Raw genomic sequence first — 21,937 nt, 5'->3', positions numbered from 1 at the left:
CCCACACACACACACACACTGACACACACACACTCACATACCCACACTCACACACACACTCACACACACTCACACCCACACTCACACACACACTGACACACACACACTCACATACCCACTCACACACACACACACACACTCACACATCCACACACACACACACCCACACACTGACACGCACACACTCACATACCCACAGTCACACACCCACACACACACACACACACACACTGACACACACACACTCACATACCCACACTCACACACACACACACTCACACACACACACACCCACACACACTCACACACACCCACCCACACCCACACCCACACACACACACAAACACCCACACACACAAAGGACAAAACAGATCAGGCTGTTTTGCCACCAGCCCGGCGTTTCCTGACAGCGTGGGGCTGCCCCACAATGGAAAACGCCATTGACCAGCCGGCATAACGGAGCATCCCGCCGGCGGGGTGAAATGAAAATGTGTTGCGGCGGGGCGGAGAATCCAGCCCAGGGTCTCTGCAGAGGTTGGCATTGCAGGGAAAAAGAAAACTCCTTTTGACCAATGGGGAAACTCTATGAAAAAGCGTAAAGCATAAAGCTTGAAGGGTAGACATTCCTGCACCTGAAGACGGATTGCTGGTGACAAGTTGTCTGATCCCGTTCTGCAGAATGGGATCAGCATCAGTGTGATTAATAGGGTGTAAAACCAGTATGATAGTCGCATGTTACCTTGAAGTGACAGCTGCAACATGCATGGCACCATGCATTTGTGGGGAGTAATTTTCTCCACTACACCTTAACAGTAATCATTGATGGTATGGTGAAAGCGGTTAGTGCAGGGTAGAACAAAAAAATGAATGAGAGCATTGTAACCTCCTACAAGGCAAAATGGGGCAGTGGTGGGGGAGGAGGGGGGTGTGGTTGCAAGTGTAAGCAAGTCCAGGGAACCATGTTGCCTCACGCCGTGGTTACCCATTTTCATTTGTCACATTGTATGTATCATATTCTTGGCCGGGATTCTCCGGTTCGCAAGTTTTCCTGCGCTGGAAGTGGGGTTCTCTGTTCCCGCAGCCGGCCAATGTGGTCTCCCATTGTGGCCACCCCACGCCGTCGGGAAACCCATGGACATGGGTGCACTGCCGGCGGAGTGGAGGATTCCGCCGACGGAGAATTCCACATTTTGAATATATCACAGGTGACTCAATTTGTTTTTGTACACTACAGAACTCAAAAAGAAAGTTAACATAATGAAGGTGGAATGCTGAGGCCCATCTTGAGGTGAAAGCATCAGGAGGAAGGGTGTGGCCAGATTTGTGAGTCTTGGAGGACTTCTTCCTTGTCTAATCTATCACATAAGAATCATTGTTCAAAAGCTCAAGAACAGAGTGTGGTGAATTATATGCCTCGTAATTCACACTGTGTTGCCTTGCATGTATTGTGTCCTTGTGGGCTCTGTATGTGAGCCGTTGCGCGGCTCTGCCCATAGGGGGAGATGAGGAGTTTGTACTGGGCTCCACCCTTGGCTCCGCCCATGGCTCCGCCCATGGCTCCTCCCACTAACCGGAAGTATAAAGCACTGCAGCCGTAAGCCTGCTCTCAGTTCCTCTGGTCGCAGGCTGGCTTAGTTGTAAGACTATTAAAACCACAGTTTACTTCCAATCACGTGTCTCGTGAATTGATGGTCTCATCAATTTAATAGTCTTAGAAAACTTGAAGAAAACTACTATGGAATCAGCCCTCAAACCTGATCGACTAGAACTCGACCCACAGGCTGCAGAGGCGAAATAAATCTTTCTACACTGGCTCAGATGTTTCAAGGCCTACCTGGCTGAATCAAGCACTTCAGAAACTACGGAGGAGCAGAAACTCAGCCTACTGCACGCAAGGGTGAGCGATCGTATCTCTACGCAACTTAACTGTCGCACCTCATATACGGAGGCCCTGGCCATGCTCGACCGAATGTACGTGCGGCCTATCAACGAGGTCTACGCGCGCCACATTTTTACGGCCCGCTGCCAGCACCCTGCGGAGTCGCTGGAAGACTTTCTGCGCGATTTAAAACCCATTGCTCGGGACTGCAATTTTCAGGCTGTAACAGTCGGCCCAGCATATAGAACTCGCTATCCGTGATGTATACGTGGCAGGGCTCAGGTCCAACTATGTGCGCCAACGGTTGCTTGAGAAAGGGGCCCAGAACTTGGAGGACACTGTAGAGTTAGCTACAACCATGGAGGTCTCGTTCCGCAGTCTCACCTCGTTCCCCGCGGACCAAGCGACCCCATCATGGGCCCCCGACCAGCGACTGCCCCAGGCCTGCGCCACGCAGCCACCCACCCACTATGTAGCACCAGCGTGCCATTTTTGTGGGCAGCCCCAACACCCTCGGCAGCACTGCACGGCCTGCAATGCGACGTGCAGCAACTGCGGTCGCAAAGGACACTATGCCCGGTATGCCTAGCGAAGAAAACTCCAAACTCTCCCGCAGCCCAGAGCACTCGCTTCCCAAACTCACAGGCCCGCAGGCCCCGTAATGCTGCAGCCTGTATGCCGACTCCGCCCCCACCTGACATGTGCGACTGATGGGGGCCGCCATCTTGGCAACCCTCTTCCACGCGGCCGGCCACGTGCGACTCATGGGGGCCGCCAACTTGGACGCCATCTTCCTCGCCGTCAGCCACGTGCGATCCACGAGGGCGGCCATCTTGGGCTCCATTTTCTCCAGTCTCTGAACCTCATCTCGAAGACTACGACCTCAGCGGACAGTCATCACGGGGCCACTCCAGCACAGCTGATCGAGCCGCCGACTACCCGCAATTCAGCGCGGTCACGTTGGACCAGTCGCGTTCGAAATATCTCTGGAACACTATGATGACCGTTAAAATTAACGGGTACAGGACACCGTGCCTCTTCGACTCCGGGAGAACCGAGAGCTTTATACACCCTGAACTGGTAAGACGCTGTTCGCTCCCTATCTTCCCTGCACGGCAAACTATCTCCCTCGCCTCGGGCTCACACTCTGTTCACATCCAAGGGCACACCGTCACGACCCTAACGATTCAGGGCACCAGCTACTCTAATTTCCAGCTGTACGTACTCCCCGAAATCTGCGTCCCACTCTTACTGGGACTCGAGTTCCAGTGTAACCTCAAGAGCCTCATGCTGAGCTTCGGCGGGCCCCTACCTCCACTCACTATCTGCAGTCTAGCGACGCTAAAAATTGACCCCCCTCCACTCTTTGCTAACCTCACTCCGGACTGCAAACCCATAGCCACTCGCAGCAGGCGGTATAGCCTGCAGGACAGGGTGTTTATCAGAACCGAGGTCCAGAGGCACCTACGTGAGGGGGTCATAGAGGCCAGTAACAGCCCCTGGAGAGCTCAGGTGGTGGTCGTCAAGACCGGGGAAAAATTCCGAATGGTAGTGAACTATAGCGAAACCATTAACTGGTTCACGCTCCTCGATGCGTACCCCCTCCCCAGGATTGCAGACATGGTGAATCAGATCGCCCAGTACCGCATCTTCTCCACGGTGGATCTGAAGTCTGCATACCACCAGCTCCCAATCTGCCCGGAGGACCGCCACTACACGGCGTTCGAGGCAGATGGCCGCCTCTTCCATTTCCTTCGGGTTCCCTTTGGCGTCACGAATGGGGTCTCGGTGTTCCAACGAGCAATGGACCGAATGGTGGACCAGTACGGGCTGCGGGCCACGTTTCCGTACTTGGATAACGTCACCATCTGCGGCTATGATCAGCAGGAACACAACGCCAACCTCCACCGATTTCTCCAAACTGCCCAGATACTTAACCTCACGTATAACATGGAGAAATGCATTTTCCGCAGGACCAGGCTAGCCATCCTCGGCTATGTCGTGGAAAACGGAGTCCTGGGCCCTGACCCGGACCGTATGCTCTCAGAACTCCCTCTCCCTCATTGTCCCAGGGCCCTTAAGAGGTGCCTGGGATTCTTCTCGTATTATGCCCAGTGGGTCCCTCAGTATGCGGACAAAGCCCGCCCACTATTTAAGGCCACACTCTTTCCACTGTCAGCTGAGGCCCGCCAGGCCTTCAACTGCATCAAGGAGGACATCGCCAAAGCGGCCATGTGGGCGGTGGATGAATCCGTCCCCTTCCAGGTGGAAAGCGACGCCTCAGCGGTTGCTTTCGCAGCCACACTAAACCAGGCAGGGAGACCAGTCGTATTTTTCTCCCGAACCCTCTCCGCTTCGGAACTTCGACACTCCTCGGTCGAAAAAGAAGCACAAGCCATACGACACTGGAGGCACTACCTCGCAGGTAGAGGGTTCACCCTCATCACCGACCAAACATCGGTTGCCTTCATGTTTGACAACTCACAAAGGGGCAAAATTAAAAATGATAAAATCCTGCGGTGGAGGATCGAACTCTCCATCTACAATTATGATATTATGTATCGACCGGGGAAGTTCAACGAGCCCCCAGATGCCCTGACCCACGGCACGTTTGCCAGCATGCAAGACGACCGCCTGAAAGCTATCCACAATGACCTCTGCCACCCGGGGGTCACCCGGCTCGCCCACTACGTCAAAGCCCGAAATCTGCCTTTCTCCACCGAGGAGATAAAAGCCATCACCAGGGATTGCCCGATCTTCGCGGAGTGCAAACTGCACTTCTATAGACCAAACGGGGCCCACCTGGTAAAGGCCTCCCGGCCCTTTGAACGCCTGAGCATCGATTTCAAAGGGCCACTCCCCTCGACCAATCGAAATGTGTACTTTCTGAACGTCATCGATGAGTTCTCCCGCTTTCCGTTTGCCATCCCGTGCCCCGATATGACCTCCCACACAGTCATCAGAGCCCTGCACAGTATCTTCACCCTGTTCGGTTTCCCCAGCTACGTACACAGCGACAGGGTTCGTCCTTTATGAGCGATGAGCTGCGTCAGTACCTGCTGGACAAGGGCATCGCCTCGAGCAGGACTACCAGCTACAACCCCAGGGGGAACGGGCAGGTGGAGAGGGAGAACGCGACGGTCTGGAAGACCGTCCTACTGACCCTCTGGTCCAGGAATCTCCCGACCTCCCATTGGCAGGAGGTCCTCCCCGACGCGCTCCATGCTATTAGGTCCCTCCTGTGCACCACCACCAACCAGACCCCTCACGAACGGCTATTTGTTTTTTCTAGGGGCACTACCACGGGGGTTTCGCTCCCAGCTTGGTTGAAGACACCGGGCCCGGTTCTCCTCCGGAAGCACGTCCGGGCACACAAAACTGATCCGCTCGTAGAAAGAGTGCTCCTGCTCCATTCGAACCCCCAATACGCTTTCATCGAATACCCTGACGGCCGTCAGGACAATGTTTCCCTCCGGAACCTGGCGCCTGCAGGATCCAACTCCACCACCACCGCCGAGGTGCCCCCCACGCTACACCCCACCCAACCCTCCGCGCCCTGCGCCCCCACACCTATAGGTTCACTGCCCATGCTCCGCGCCCCCACGCCTATAGGTTTCCTGCACTCCCCGTCGCCCGACGCACCGGTCGGGTACGAAGCTCAGACCGAATCATCCCCAGAGTCCACCATCGTACCCTCACCGACCGCCAGCACCCAGCCACCCGAAGAGGCTGCAACCCCGGTGCTCCGCCAATCCCAAAGGACGACTCGGCCACCGGACCGGCTCAATGTGTAGACCCATCACCCCCGCCGGACTTGATTTTTTTACAGGGGGTGAATGTGGTGAATTATATGCCTCGCAATTCATACTGTATTGCCTTGCATGTATTGTGTCCTTGTGGGTTCTGTATGTGAGTCGTTGCGTGGCTCTGTCCATCGGGGGAGATGAGCAGTTTGTCCTGGGCTCCACCCTTGGCTCCGCCCATGGCTCTGCCCGTGGCTCCTCCCACTAACCGGAAGTATAAAGCACTGCAGCTGTAAGCCTGCTCTCAGATCCTCTGGTCGCAGGCTGGCTTAGTTGTAAGACTATTAAAACCACAGTTTACTTCCAATCACATGTCTAGTGAATTGATTGTCTCATCACTGAGATACTCCTTGTACGTTTCATTGTCCATCTATGTTTGACCTTAAATGTGAATCAATGGTCTGACTCTTTGAACAGATACTGGGTAGCAGGTGCATGTCAAGTATGCGTGCTTGGGTGCAAGGCGTTCATCTACATGGCACTGTCAAGCATTGGTCCAAGTGTAGGCATCACAGCTGGACAGGCCATGTATGCTCCAGGGGATATTGCTCACCTGTTGTTCCCTCTACTTTGACAGCACTTGCATTCCATTTGCAGAGGATGTGCGTGGTGATGGAAGCGAAGGTTTGTGGAAGACTGGGATTGTGCATAAGGCACCTTTCTGGGATTTAGAAACAGGACCATTTGTTGTAATGGGTGAAGAGCACCTTTGTTCAAATTGCTGTTGTGGCACAGCTGTGGGCTCATCCTGCACGGTGTGCCTTATCTGCATATTTGCTGGCACACACTGTCCTATCAGCAGGGAGAGGGTGTAAAGTTTGAAGTCACGGCACTCTCAGCAATGTGAATACGGTTTGTCACCTCATTTACAGCTACTGGTGTTCAAGCGAAGAGACCAAGTTGTGAAGGACTTCTTACCAGGTGAGTTCATAATATGGTGAGACCCATGATGGTGAGGGTTGCAGCCATTTTAATGTAAGTGAGTCAAACTCATTGATGGTGATTCTCTCACTTGTGGGGGATGGTCACTTCCCTGAGTATCTGTGGTATCAATATAAAAGGTGATTTTAGTTGGAAGTTGCTTACCAGGGATTGGCTGATGGTAAGTGTGAGACCGCAGGAGCGTATGTGAATCTATTCTGCACAAGGACACATGCACATCTGATGATGACCTCCCTTCTTGCACAGAAACAGCCATGCCTCCCAGCTACCCTCTCATTGGCAGCCTCCTCCTCCTCATCAGAGTCATTTCATGGACAGGGGCTTCCACCTCCTCCTCCTCCTCATCCCAAGAAGCCATCTACAGATCTACATTGGTGGATGATATAACTGAGGGAGTTGGGAAGTCAGATCTGCCAGAGAACCTTGTACAAATTTGAAGGGAGACATTGTTCGTGGTCACAAGACAACTGGACATTGAGTGAATGGAAAGACTTTCAGTTGGCAAAGGTGTCCAAATGCTGAGTTGGAGCCTTAGTGGAATATGAGTGCTTAACACCCACCACCTGAGGGGAGTCTTCTTATTGGGTAACGGTCATGGTTCTTTGCACTTCAGGCATTAAAAATACTGGACAATTAATATGATCACCAGCAAAGGCAAACAGATCACTAGTTCCTACCTTAATGCAGTGTGCTGCCGACAGGAACATACCAGGCAGGCACTTTGCTGAGCCCTGGAACGAACCTGAGGCATAACAATTGGGAGTGACGGCTACTTTTACAGCCACCCGGCAGGACATGGAGGTTGTTAGAGTGTGGCTCGAGGTTTTGCTGGACCATGCGACATACGTCTGTCACCATTACAAGGCCAAGCCTCAGTTACCTTCTGTACTGGTTCCTCAGTATATTGAGAAGATAACCAAGGTTTGTCCTGCTTCTTTGCCTCCTCCTTCCTGGTGCGTGTGGCACTGCATCATCCTCCTGACCTTATGTCCTCCCTCTAGTCTCGCACTGCTCAGGTTTCCAGACTTCTATGGCGACCATCCACATGGGCACCATGGCCATTTTTGCATCAAACCTCCAACAAAGTGCAATGCGACCTTCTTAAGTACAAAGATCTTCCTGACACGTTCCATGAGTCAGTAGGACCAAAGGAAAATTGCCCTGCAAATCCAGCAGATCCACCCTCCCATACTCTCGGGTTAAAGCAGGACACCCAGAACTGATATTGTCCCGATCCTGGGGCAGTCAATGACAGGATGAGGGGGGGGGGGGGGGGGGGGGGGAAGCAGAGGGAATGTATTTGAATGATTTCAGGGATGGGGGGTTTTAGATTGGGAAGTTAGAAATGCTGGGGTTGTTCTCCTGGCAACTGAGGAGATTGAGGAGCGATTTGATAGCGGTGTACAAGTTTATAATAGTTCTGGGTAAAGTAAAGAAGGAAAAAGCTGTTTGCCTGAGCTAATGTTACAAGGGCTAGGGGACGGAGATTTAAGGTTTTGGGCAAGAGATGCAGAGCAATGTGAGGAAGAACCTTTTTGCGCATAGCGAGTGGCAATGAACTGAAACTCGCTGCCGACCAGTGTGGTGGAAGCAGAAACAATGAACTATTTCAAAAGGAAGTTGGATGGGATAAACTTGCAGGTCCATGGGGGAAATGCGGCATAACAGGACTGACTGGCTTGCCTCCACAAATGGCTGCCACAGACCTGACGGGCCAAATGGCCTCCTTCTGTGCTGTAAATGAGTCTGTGAGATTCGGCTCTGGAATAGCCTAAGACCGGGGTGGAGGCAGGTACAATCGAGGCACTCAAGGGAGAATTGGATTAACATCTGAAAAGGAAGAAGGCAGGGAGGCAATTTGCTCCTGAAGAGAGCTGGCACAGACAGAGACGATGGGCTGAATGGCTTCCTCGTGGGTTATAACCACTCTACAATTCTAAAAGTTTAAAATTCCACACCAGCACCTCCCCAAAAGAGCATCCTGGCTCTCCAAAGAAATGTGCAAGGTTCAGACCTGCTCCGACCAGCTGGGCATGTCGTGTTTCAAACACCAGAGAGACCACAATGTAAAGCACTATGACAATCCACACAAAACAAAACCATTTGAAATAATAAAACACACCGTACAAATTCAGTGAAATACATAGAGTGAAATGCATGGGTCAGATTCAATCAGATACAACAAAAGGAATTGCTCTTTGAGACGTTTTACAGTGTAAAATGCGTTATATGAACATAGGTTTTTCTTGTCGGGAAAACCAGTGAAGCAAACTGTGGAAATGGAAAGAATTATCACAGCCAGTTCAAATACATACAAATCCACTGACATGGACTATGCAGATCCACTGTAATCACTGTACAGATCCACTTTGTACTGTACAAATGTACTATACAGTCCAAGCCTACTGTAGCGAACAGTGCAAATCCACTGCAGTCAGCTGTTCAAATCCACTCCAATACACTGCTTAAACCTACTATGTTGTACTGTGCAATTTCTGTGCACTGTAAAAATCCTCATAATGTACTGTGCAGAAACCCATGAATCGTGCTGCAGAAATCCATTTGCATGTACTGGGAAAGGCCACCATAATTGCGGTTCAAATCCCCTGTGGTTTTGATTGATTGATTTGATTTATTGTCACATGTACCAAAGTACAGTGAAAAGTATTTTTCTGCGGCCAAGGGAATGTACGCAGTATGTACATAGAACAGATAAAAAGAATAAAAAAGAAAGGTGTGATGTGCAGATGCAACAATAATGCATTGTGCTAACACATCTTCGCACAAGTTGCAGATCAAAACTAGAGCATCAGTGTCTTCAAATCCACAGTTTACAATGTGGATTATTCGGACTAGCCACGGGATTAGACAAGTTTTCTTTTAACATTTCCCATGGGTAGAGCCACGTGTATAATAGTAATAAAATCATCAGTTAACTAAGCTGATTGGAGTCATGTAAATAACATGAAAACAGCATCCAGCTGTGAGTTCCGGCAATAACATTTTTTCCTGCGTACTCTTCAGTTTTACAGACGGCAGAACAATGTCCAGCCACGTTGGGATTTGCTGCTGTGCTGAAGGAATTCTATCCATTTAGTGTGTGGTTGTATTCTGCAGGAATTATTTCAGGGAGCCACTTCCTGCTATGATAAAGTTATGGAAGGGCCTGTGTGGAACAATTTGAGTGAGAGGAATGATGGTAACAGAAGGAGTAATGGTGGAAACAACATGGAACAACAATTGGAATGAACTGGATCAATGTAACAAATTAATTAGATTGTAAGAGAAGCTTGAGGGAAACTATCTCGATTGTGAGAAGCTAAAGTGAAGTCATCATAGTCCCAGATTACCAGAGCTGACTGGTGGTGATTTGACCTGAGGATCACCACACTTGAGGCGAAGGGCAAGGTTGAGAATCATAGAAGTTACAGGAGGCCATTCAGCCCATCAAGTCTGCACTGGCTCTTGGAAAGAACACTCTACTTAAGCTCATGCCTCCACCCTATCCCCATAACCCAGTAACCCCACCTCACCTTTTTGGACACGAAGGGCAATTTAGCATGGCCAATCCACCTAACCTGCATGTCTTTAGACTGTGGGAGGAAACTGGAGCACCCAGAGGAAACCCACGCGGACACAGGGAGAATGTGCAGACTCTGCACAGACAGTGACCCAAGCCAGGAATCGAACCTGGGATCCTGGAGCTGTGAAGCAACTGTGCCACCATGCTGCCCCTAGAAGGCAGGGCCTTCATGAAAACCCTCAGCCGGTAGGGGAATTGAACCTGCGCTGCTGGCCTTGCCCTGCATCATGAATCAACCGTCCAGCCAATGAGCTAAACCAGCACCCAGCAAGAAGAGGTGAATTGAAACAGCCATACAAGATACTTTAACCCCCCACGTGGAGCTGGGGAGAAAACTGCCAGAAAGAGAGGTCGCATGGGGAGATTGCTTCGGGTAAGTTTGACTTAGGGTGGGATTCTCCGGCCGCATCCGCCCGGAAACCAGAGAATCCCGCCTGAAGTAATGAAGTTCTCCAAGGTACGCGGCTCACCTACTGTGGTGTTCTTGCGGCGGGCAGAGTGGGAGAACCCAGCCCTCAGTCTCAAAGTGACTTGAGGTAGGTGTTATAAGACCATAAGACATAGGAGTGGAAGTAAGGCCATTCGGCCCATCGAGTCCACTCCACCATTCAATCATGGTTGATTTATTTTTTGTTATAGTTTGTGTCTCCTGCTTGCACAGTATGGTCACCGTTACTTGTCTGAGCGTGCACACTGGTCTGCCCAAAATGCTAATGGCGTTAAAGAAAGTGGATAAATCGAACAAATTGGAACTTCTGTGATAACTATTACTGTGTGCACTGGGACAATTCTGCACCTAGATTACCTAATTGACATTGATTACCTAATGTTACCTAGGATCATCTTCTTCTCCCTTAGGAGACTGACACTCTGCCATGATAATTAGAACACCACCATTTTTGGTCCTGGCCTCTGCCTATGCCATCTCTCTCAATGACGTAGCAAATTAACAGTCGAACTGTGCATGCACTGGGTTGGCAGGAAACGCAATCTTAACTCAAAACAGTTTAGTCACAAGGGATCATAATGACATGTGGCACAATGGTTAGCATTGCTGCCTACGGCACTGAGGACCCAGGTTTGAATCCTGGTCCTGGGACACTGTCCGTGTGGAGTTTGCACATTCTCCGCGTGTCTGCATGGGTTTCACCCCCACAACCCAAAGATGTGCAGGTTAGGTGGATTGGCCAGGCTAAATTGCCCCTTAATTGGAAAATAAATAATTGGGTACTCTAAATTTATTTTTAAAAAAATAATGGTTTCAGGGACATAGGCTGTTCTGTGTCTAGCTCTGTTGGAGCTTCCTGGTGATCTGACCCTTGATGTCATACATATATCATTAATATCTCATGGCCTTCAATAACCTTTAACATAACCATTAACCCATTACTCTACATCTCCCCCAAGTATCATCTCAAAACTGTTAAATTATTCTATTTGACTTCTTAACATTTCCTCTCATTGTCCCCCAAAGCCATAATGTCACAGGCTAAGCCTGTCAGGTGCTTTGTAATCTCTCCCTGATCTTGTCTTGAGTATTCTGGGTTGGTGTTGTTGACATGTACCTGGTTTCTGGGGGTATTTGCAGCAGATGCACTGTCATCGATGTCAGCCAGATGAAACTGGGAAGATTGGCTGGATATCTAGTGGAATCAGGGCTTTTCTGTTCCTTCTTAAAATCCCAAGCTATGCCTCGGGCTGCTGAGTTTAGTGCATGACCATATCTTGCATCTGACAGTCCTTGACATCATTAACATAACTATTAACAAGATGGCAGGGTGGCACAGTGGTTAGCAGTATTCCCTCACAGTGCCAGGGACCTGGGTTCAATTCCAGCCTTGGGTGACTGCACGTTCTCCTGTGTCTGTGTTGGTTTCCTCCGGGTGCTCCGGTTCCCTCCCAAAGCACAAAGATGTGCAGGTGAGGTGGATCGGCCGTGATAAAATTGCCCCTCAGTGTCCCAGGTTGTGCCGATCGTGTGGGGTTACGGGGATAAGGGGCGCGATTCTCCCAGCTCCGTGCCAGGCCGGAGAATCGCCGTAACTGTGCCATGCCGCCCCATCTCCGGCGCGCGATTTTCCGAGGTGCGGAGAATCGGCGCCATTTGCACCGGCGTGTTTGGCACGGCGCCGGTCACGGGCCGCTGATCTAGGCCGGGCCGCCGATTCTCCGGCCTTGATGGGCCGAGCGGCCGGGCGGAAATGGCAGAGTCCCGCTGCCGCCGTTCACACCTGCTCACAGCCGGCGGGAATTCTGCGTGTAGGGTCGGGGGATGGCCTGTGGGGCGGAGAAAAGCGCTCCTTCACCGGAGGGGGGGGGGGGGGCTCCGATGGGGTCTGGCCCGCAATTGGGGCCCATCGATCGGCGGGCCGGCCTCTCCAGCCCGAACACCCATGCCATGTTGGGTCGGGGACGGTGCATTGAGGAAGTCCACCACGCATGCGCAGGTTGGCGCAGCCCAACTGCGCATGCACGGGTTGGCGCCGGGAAGGGAGGCTGGAGCGGCATGAACCACTCCAGTGCCGTGCTGGCCCCCTGTTGGTATCCAGAATCGGTAGTCCCTGTGCCCATTTTGCTCCATCATGAAACGCGACGGCGTTCACGATGGCACGAACACTCTGTCTCCATTTCGGAGAATCGCACCCGGGGTTGGGCAGTGACCCTGGGTGAGATGCCTTTTCAGAGAGTTGGTTTAGACTCAGTGGGATGAATGGCCTCCTTCTGCACTGTAAGGAATCTATGATTCTGTGAGCAGTAAGAAGTAGATCAACTGAAAGAAATTTAGGGGTGGGGGGAGTTGGTGGAACTGGCAGGGGGGTTGGAGGTGGAGGGGGGTGGGGGGGAAAGCCAGACTATTAAAAGAGCCCTTGAATGGGGAGGAGATTTTTGTGAGGAAGGTATGAATCAAAGCTATGAAGGCCTGCATCCTTGGGCAGCTTTGGAGAATTAGCCATTCAGAGAACCTGGGCATTGTCAAGAAGCAGTGGAGATGGAGCTGGAAGCCTGGATTCAGTAGTGATAATATAACATTGCTTCGCTAATAGCATTGTAGCATAATGTTTGATATGCTTATGAACGAGGCTGTGGTGGTTTAATTGTGGCCTCACCACTGATGGATCGGGAGGGCTATCTTATTCAAACAAAAATTCTTCATGCTCATTGGTGCAGAGCCGGTTTATTTTCAGTATCAATGACAGAATTATGATTAAAATGTAAAGAACTCTAAAATATAATTGTTTCAAAAAATGCTGATGCACTCATCAATGTCCAGTAGCATCACGTTAAATAAGTCTGTAGATGTTGTTTTTGTAAGTTCTGTTCCTTTCAGCATGAAAATGATCAAATTAGAAAAATATAAGTGTGATCTTACTGAGCTTTGCTGCAACTTGTGACAAAATGACATGTCTGGATGCAATATAATTACATAAATGGTTTCTGTATTTCCTCTGTCTGCATATCCATGTTTGCATGTAATTTGCCTGTACCTGCTGTGTCAGAACCTTCTGTATTTGCATGTAGTAAATATATTCTATACATTTTCTATATTGTGCGCCTATATGTACTGTGTCTGTCGGAGCTCTTCAATCACCGCGCGAGCAGGGGACTACTCCATCACTGTGGTTCCAATTGGTTAACCTTATCTATCAGTCATTCGAAATGTTATTCTAATCTACTTGAATACTTGTTACAAAGATGATGCCATCTTCTTGGCCTCATCCTTCTCCTCTTCCAGCTTTGCTTGTCTCAGGCACAAGTTTCTCTTGCAGCAGGTCAGAATCTCAACCAGTCGTAGTTTCTGAGTTTCAATCAACCACTCTTCCTATGAAGGAAGAAAATGCATATTAAAAGGACCCCAGTAATTTGGTGTTTTACATTACTCTGGAGCTAGTTTCTCCCCCCCAGGTGTCAAGTTCATTTCTCCATATGGGTGCGAGCCAGGTAGCCACTGTTAACCTTTGATTGACCAGCGGAAGATACCCAAAAACAGTTCAAGATGACTTGGCTGCCAACTTTCATTACCTCACTGTCGGCTGTGTTGTAGTTTCACTCATCATCTCACCTTGATGTGGACACAGCCTATTAGTTCAGCAATACACTGAGTGATGGGCCCACTCCATGGTATTTATCTGTTTTACTCTTTATTGCCTTTTATCTTCCAGTGCACAGTGGGAGAACAGATTGTGTGTGCACAAGTGAGGAAGATTGAAGCTGACAGCCCTTCTCTGTAACATATCGTTGTATCCATGATGCTTCCTTTCAGCATGAAAATGACCCAATTAGCGAAACATAAATGCAATATTCCTAGGTCCTGCAAGAGATGGAATTTGCACAATAGTTAGTATTGGAGGTTATGTATATCCTGCGATGACCAAATATGCTTCGAGCCCAATGGTCCTCTACTACTGATGCTGGGAAGAAGGATGAAGTTTGCCTTGAAAGATAAGTGATTTAGGGTAAATAATAAGACTTGAGGAGTAAGGATGAAGGGTCACTATTTTCTTGACAGACATTGGGGGTATCAAAGGTTTTATATATATGCAGAACTTCCCTTTGGATAGAAACTTTGATCGTGTAGATTGGGTAGAGACTATAATAGGGCAGTTCGTTGTGCGAGGTGCATTATCAACGGAATTTTCTCATTCCATGATTTTGTTGTTCCATAATGCCTGAATAATTGTTGCCTTTTTCAGATTGCTTTTGGATCTGCCTTGCCCTGCATGAAATGCTTCCCGGGAGATACTCCGCAGTTCAACTGGGATGAAATATTCTTTCCCAGATTTCCTGTGTGGAGAATGTCTGAGACTGATGGATGCTACACATGCAGTGGACAATGTACAGATACTCTAGGTGTAATTGCATTGATAAAGCTAGATTGGGCAAGTACGCCTTTTGCTGAAATGAGAGGCATTTTCATCCTGTGTTCATCAGGACACATGCAAGAATGCCAAATTTCAAACCGTTGAACCAATTTATGTTGATGGGGAAAAGGGTGGTTATTGGTTAGCAAGTCGACACTGATTGGGCGAGGTGTTGCCATGGAGAAAGCAATGGGAAACTGTAGGATCCCAAAGCTCCAGGGTAATTCAAAGCACACAAGGCTTGAACATATTCCTCTGTTTGCAGAGAACGGTTCTGTTCATATATCATGAGTGATATTTTCCACTAATAGGATGCTGCCATCAGTCCAAAAGCATTTTCTGTGCACCACACAATTGGGCAATGTTATGGGTGGATTCCAGTGCTGGTGTGATGCCAGTACCTCATCCAATCTAATCGAAAGCATGTTCCTTCAGTTGTTCAAATTAGGCAGAATACAGACTAGTCAGTGAGCCCTTGCTTGCAAAACCTAAACCTAAGCATCCACTGGTAGATTGGGCGGTTGGGCAGCACTTGCGGAACAACCCTCAGTGTGCTCATAGCTAGATTAACAACAAATTTAAGATGATCGGTTGAGCTGGAAATGTGTGGTTCATTTATGCTGGATAAAAGTGACATTGATTCATTAAAGAACTAGGGAGGGTAGAGACCTTGGAGGGATTTGAAAACCACAATTAGAATTTTAAAATTGAGACATTGCCGGACCAGTAGCCAAAGTAGGTTGAGGTGGTGGGTGAATGAAACTTTGTCCAAGTTAACATACAGGCAGGAGAGGTTTGGGTGACCTCAAGTTTATGGAAGGTAGAATGTGGAAGACCAGCCAGGAGTGAATTACAATGGTCAAATCTGGCAGTAACAGAGGCATGAATGAGTAAAATGGTTGTTGTAGTAATCCACGGGAGGCAGGAGTTCCGTCACCACACCAATATTTATTTACAATAACGATATTACAGGAGCAGCTGCGAACAGTGCTGCTAGCAGCCCAGTCAACTTAAGACTGGCTCACAAAGCCTACACAGGTGCTTATATGGGCCCCCTCAATGAGCTATCATTGAGGGAGCTCATACTCCAATTGGCCAACCAATAAAGCCAATTGGAGTTCATTACAGTTGTGTTTCAGGTGATAAAAATGGATGGTTCAATATGTGACTTCCAAATGTTAAGAAATACTGATGTTTATGAAAATTATGAGGGGGAGAGAGATTCCTTCCACAAATAGCAATTGGAGAAATTATAAAATTGGGCCTTGTAAAAAGATGTACATTTTCACATTGCACAAAAGGTGAACATTTCCCATGAAATCAATGGCCATAAAGTGACGATACCTGACACTCTGGAGGAACACCACTTCTGAGTCTCTGTCCTGGACTGGTTCAGACTCTAATCAAGAAGTGGAGTCCAGCTACTTAACAACATGTTCTCTCATGAAGATGAACTTGGTGAAGTTCAAGGTCGCAGATACACGAGGCTGAATTTTAAAGGCAGAGGAGTGTATTGTTCCACCCCTCCATGATTAAAAAAAAGATCACCACATAGCGGTAACAAGCTGTGGGCAGACTAACCAAGCTCACAGTGGGACTTGTGCTCCGCAGTGGGAAGAAATCCTGCCCAGCAGTGCCTTACTTTACTAGTGGGTGTTGCTGAGGCTGCAAACAGGCCCAAGAAGATCAATGGTTTCAGAGTTAATGTAAGTCCTGGGCTTTTAGGGCAGGAAGAGTATGAGGAGTCTAGGCAGGGGGGTGGGGGTGGGTTTTGGAGGTTATGCTGGGGTGGTTTTCATCCCTGATATGCACAGGACACCTCCCAAAAAGTGAACCCCCACCCACCCCACCTCTTTCCCACTATTTAACGGGATATGGTAAAAAGGCGGCCCTCTGACTCCCAGCCCGTGTCAACCGCATTATGACATGGGCAGTGTAACATTTGGGTCAACTGGCCAAGCTCATCTGCTCATTTCTTTTTTTAAATGGCGGGCACGGCATGCTGCCGATGTCAACGCAAACCTGCCTACTGTTTTCTGGGGGCTAGATTGGGAAGGCGATGGGCTAGCCACCTGTCATATTTTACCTACACCCTTGTGTGGCGGTGGTTGTAAAATATCCAGCCCCATATCTCCATTGTCAGTGCGAGAATATTTGTCAGACCCAGGAGCTAAAATGGCTCAAACCTCATATCCCAAGGGGGCTTCTCTATTGCCCACCCCAACGGGCCTACGCCTATTAAAAAAGGGAGGCCCCCGAGTCCAATAGTGACTTTTAATATATTCAATGGCCCAGTTTTCACAGGTCTCTGGGTTTGGGAATTCCAAAATTTAATGTAGGAAGTCAGGACCATTGAGTGTACGAAATACATTTCACATTGCAGATCTTAGAGCCATAGAATTCCTCCATTGCAGAAGGAGGCCATTCAGCCATTGAGACTGCACCGATCCTCTGAAAGAACACCCTACCTAGGCCCACTCCCCCACCATATCCCCGTAATCCAGCAACCTCACTTAATATTTGGACACTAAGGGGTAATTTATCCTGGCCAATCCAGCTAACCTGCTCTTCTTTGGACTGTTTGAGGAACCCGAGGCCGGAATTGAACCCAGGTCCCTGGCGCTGTGAGGCAGCAGTGCTAACCACTGCGTCACTGTCTCCACACGCCCCCCACTTTCCCAAACTTAAACTTAAATGGCAACAGATCACTTACATCGAATGGACTTTGTCAGAAATAAATGTTTCACACGAATACTATAATGGTCAGGCAATATCCAAGTTTACTTAACTTAAAGTAAACTTGGAGAAAACCAGACGAATATATTACTCTGTTGACACATTTATTTCTGACAAAGTTCATTTGCCACAAGTGAAATATTGCCACTTTTAAGTTTCGGACTGATTTGTGTTAAATAGAACGTGCTGACTGCAAATCAGTTTGATGGCAAATTGGGAAAAGTAAATAGAAAGGTTTTAGCGAGTTTATCAGACAAAGGTTTCCAAAAGAGACAATAACTGTTTACTTTGAGAGTCGCTCTAATTTTTACAGTGCCGTAGATTTTCTTTTTGCCACCAGATCATTCTATCTCTTCCCACTTCCCCTGCGCACCTTCCTTCAAAAACCAGGCCCCCCCCCCCCCCCCCCTCCCCAAAGATGTGAAGAGAAAGAACAAGGTTCCTAAGCCTGGTGCTTCCTTGAGATGTGACAAAGGGCTGCCGCCTGCTTGTGCTCTCTGTCTGCAGCCAGGCTGCTAATGAAGAGATTGATGATGAAAATGTCAGGATGAGACAGTTCAACAGAATTGCTCCCCGTGAGTGGCAGAGGGCAAGCAATGCTTTTACAGCCAAGAATATCGCCACCAGCTGAGCGCAGCCAGCTCCTCGACAGCGTGCCAAGACAGCTACAGTGCTCATAGAGGAAAAGCAGACCTTCCAACGCCTCAGTCAATCTGCCGCACCTCGAACAAGCACTTTTTTTTTTCCTCTTTAATCCAGAATTTTTTTTCCCTCCTATTTTAACAAAGGATGAGCGATTTTATTTAGTTTGCAATTAACTTCTCTGGCAACTTTCGCTGGGGGGGTGGGGGGGGGGGGGGGAAAGAGGTTCATTGCATCCTTCAGATTTCCTACTCTTACTCTCTTAGTTGTATCTCGGTGCTCGTTCCAATGACAAGCGGGAAAATATGTACTTTTTATGATTTAACGCGACATCATCATTACTTTCATTTGTGTTCTATTTTCTTATGGAATGATTGAGGGGGGGTGGGGGGGCTCCAGACAAATCCTGATTTTTGGACAGGGACCTCTGCAAACTCAGAGTTGAACCTATCACTGTCGGGAAATTTAACACCCTCTCAGAAATAACGGCGCACAAACGGCAGCACTGTGTTTTCGCGAGAATCCCTGAAGAGTTTGATACTCCATCTTCAAAGGAAAATTGAAGAACTCCTGTTTCCTTCCACAATAAAAACTCCCATTCACCGGAATCACCGGAACCTGCAACTTTTTAAAGTGTGATTTCTGAGAAAGTAGTCTTGTTATTAACTTACTAGCTCTGGGGTGGGGGGGGGGGGTGTGGGGGTGGGGGGGGGGGTGGGGGGGGGGGACGGTAAAGAGTCAGCCACATTTGTTAAATTAGAAGAGCGATTTAATATTCGAATCAACTTTTAATCAAAGTTAATGAAATAAGTTATTGGCAGACTTGATTAGTGGTGTGATGGTGTAATCACTATTCAATCAGTTGAATACGCTAGTGTTGTGTATGGTTCTAATTGGCCCGAAAGTCATAAATCCCACCATGGCATAACACAAAAAATAGTTTTATTTATTCTGGGAGTTTATGCATTAGGACCAGAAAGCTACTAAATTGCAGTAAAAACCTAACTAGTTCACTAATGTCCTTCAGGGAAAGGAACTTTTAATAGTTAAAGGAATTGAGTATAAAGGTAAGGAAGTGTTGCTGCAACTATACAAGGCATTGGTGAGACTGCACCTGGAGTATTGTGCACAGTTTAGGTCGCCTCTTTGGAGGAAAGATGTAATGGCATTGGAGGCAGTTCAGAGTAGGTTCACTAGATTGATTCTAGTAAATCAAAGGGGCTGGATTTTCCGCCGTCGGGATTCTCCGTTGTGCCAGCGGCGCACCCATACCCGGCGATTTCCCACCGGAATGGGGCTGCCCACAATGGGAAATCCCATTGACCAGCTGGCGGAACAGAGAATCCTGTGGCAGGCGGGGGCGCGCCGCACCAGAAAACTGGTAAGGCGGGCTAGAAAATCCCGCCCAAGGGGTTTATCGAATGAGGAGGGATTGAACAGTTTAGGCCTATACTCTCTAGAGTTTAGAAGAATGAGGGGAAATCGAATTTAGGTATACAAGATGCTGAAAGGTATGGATAAAGTACTCGTGGGGCAGATGCCTCCTCTTGTGGGGCATTCTAAAACAAGATAATCTTACAATAAGAGGCAGAAAATTTAAAACAGATTGAGCAGAAACTACTTCTTCCAAAAGGGCTATGAATCTGTGGAATTCGCTACCCCAGAGTGTGGTGGACGCGGGGACAGTGAGTAAATTTAAGGAGGAGTTAGACAGATTTCTAATTGGTAATGAGTTGAAGGGTTATGGTGGACGGTGGAGTGGAGGCCACGATGGGATCAGCCATGATCACATTGAAGGTGTTTAGGCTCCAAAGGCTAAATTGCCTACTCCTGCTCCTAGGTCATGTGTTTGAGGGAGGAGATGCTCTGGCTGATTTCGCAATCCATCTCTTGGTCTGTAGCATTGTAGGTAACATCACAATTGCAGGTAATATATCAGCCATGATAGAATAGCAGAGCAGACTCAATGGGCCGAACAGCCTAATTCTGCTCCTATATCTTATGAACCTGCCACCCCTGACTTAGATATAGCTCCAACCCTATTCTCCATGGTTAAATCTTTAACGTCACTTGAACTTTAGCCACTTGGTCGTAAAACAATTACTTGAAGAATGAAGTACGCCAATAACTTCTCACTGCAAAAGGAGATAGTAAACATAATGTGGCTCTGCCAGCATAATCCACATCAGGAGAGCTAACATGTATCCAGTAAAATCATAGATGTCATAGAAGTAACAGTGCAGAAGGAGGCCATTCAGCCCATCAAGTCTGCACTGGCTCTTGGAAAGAGCACCCCACCAAAGCCCACACCTCCACCCTATCCCCATAACCCCACCCAACACTAAGGGCAATTTTGGACACTAAGGGCAATTTAGCATGGCCAATCCACCTAACCTGCACATCTTTGGACTGTGGGAGGAAACCGGAGCACCCGGAGGAAACGCACGCGCACACGGGGAGAACGTGCAGACTCCACACAGACAGTGACCCAAGCCGGGAATCGAACCTGGGACCCTGAAGCTGTGAAGCAATTGTGATAACCACTATACTACCGTGCTGTCATGTTATTAACTTTTCTATCCCACAAACCCGTGGAAAAAGTTTCACTTCCACAGCGTGGCGACGCTCCTTGTCGTTAATGCTGTTAATGGATGATAAACAAAACAAGTCTCAGTTGTGCTTTTATTCCTTTTGTGGTAAACAACGAGCTGAAAAAGCTGTGAGGGGGAAGGCAGCAACACCAAGTGGATGCAGTGTTATCCTGCAAAAGCAGGGAGGGACATTTTCCGCAAGTTTTCTGAAAGCTCGGGGCTACATTCTGAATGTAGTTACCCTCCAGGTAAGGACCGGAATTCTCCGGCCGTTGGGAGTCTCTGGGTGGGATTCTTCAATCCTGGAGCTAAGTGTTGACACTGTCGTAAATGCCGGAGCATTTTACGATGGTGTCAACTGGCCCCTAGGAACAGCGATCCTGCGCCGGTGACCGGAGAATCGGCGGACCGGCGTCGGAGCGGCGTCGCGTGATTTACGCCCCCCCCCCCCCCCACCCCCGGGCGATTCTCTGACCCGGCGCAGGGTCGGAGAATCCCGCCCTCTGTTCCTGCCAGCAGTACACCCCTGCCCGCGGCTTTCCCAGTGGCACGGGGTGGCTTCAATGGGAAGTCCCAACGACAAGCGGCGGGAGTAGAGACTCCCTCCGTCAGCCAGCAGCACGCAGCTGAGAAACACACACCAGCGGATCGGAGAATCCCGCCCAAGATAACAGATTGTCAATCCATGATTCCAACTGAATGGTAAATTAACCTCATATACTTTGGGCAAGATTGGCTGCCAGAGCACCAGAGGTCAATAGAGGTCATGCCTACACGTTTTAGTCAGTTAGCAACATGTTGAGATTTTCTTAGGCTCCTTGAGGCTTTTTCTGATCTAAATTGTCAAGAACACCAAATAGTTAACACACTGTCAGAACAGAAAGTAGCCATGATACAGCTGT

The 21,937-nt window shown here is 48.8% G+C and overlaps 1 protein-coding gene across 1 annotated transcript in view; it reads right to left on the bottom strand.

Annotated features, from left to right (window-relative positions):
• Positions 1–13,389: 13,389 nt before the first annotated feature.
• si:dkey-288a3.2 (protein phosphatase 1 regulatory subunit 37) overlaps positions 13,390–21,937 on the bottom strand; it is a 300,610-nt gene continuing 292,062 nt past the window's right edge. Inside the window, exon 13 of the mRNA XM_038821518.1 lies at positions 13,390–14,027. Coding sequence (XP_038677446.1) covers positions 13,893–14,027 — 135 coding nt within the window. The 3' untranslated portion in view covers positions 13,390–13,892. The remainder of the gene's footprint in view (positions 14,028–21,937) is intronic.

The sequence above is a fragment of the Scyliorhinus canicula genome, chromosome 2 (genome assembly GCF_902713615.1).
Source record: "Scyliorhinus canicula chromosome 2, sScyCan1.1, whole genome shotgun sequence".
In the NCBI taxonomy this organism is placed as follows: Eukaryota; Metazoa; Chordata; class Chondrichthyes; order Carcharhiniformes; family Scyliorhinidae; genus Scyliorhinus; species Scyliorhinus canicula.
Note: the sequence above shows the minus strand (reverse complement) of the source record. Positions and strands in the feature narration are given on the sequence as shown.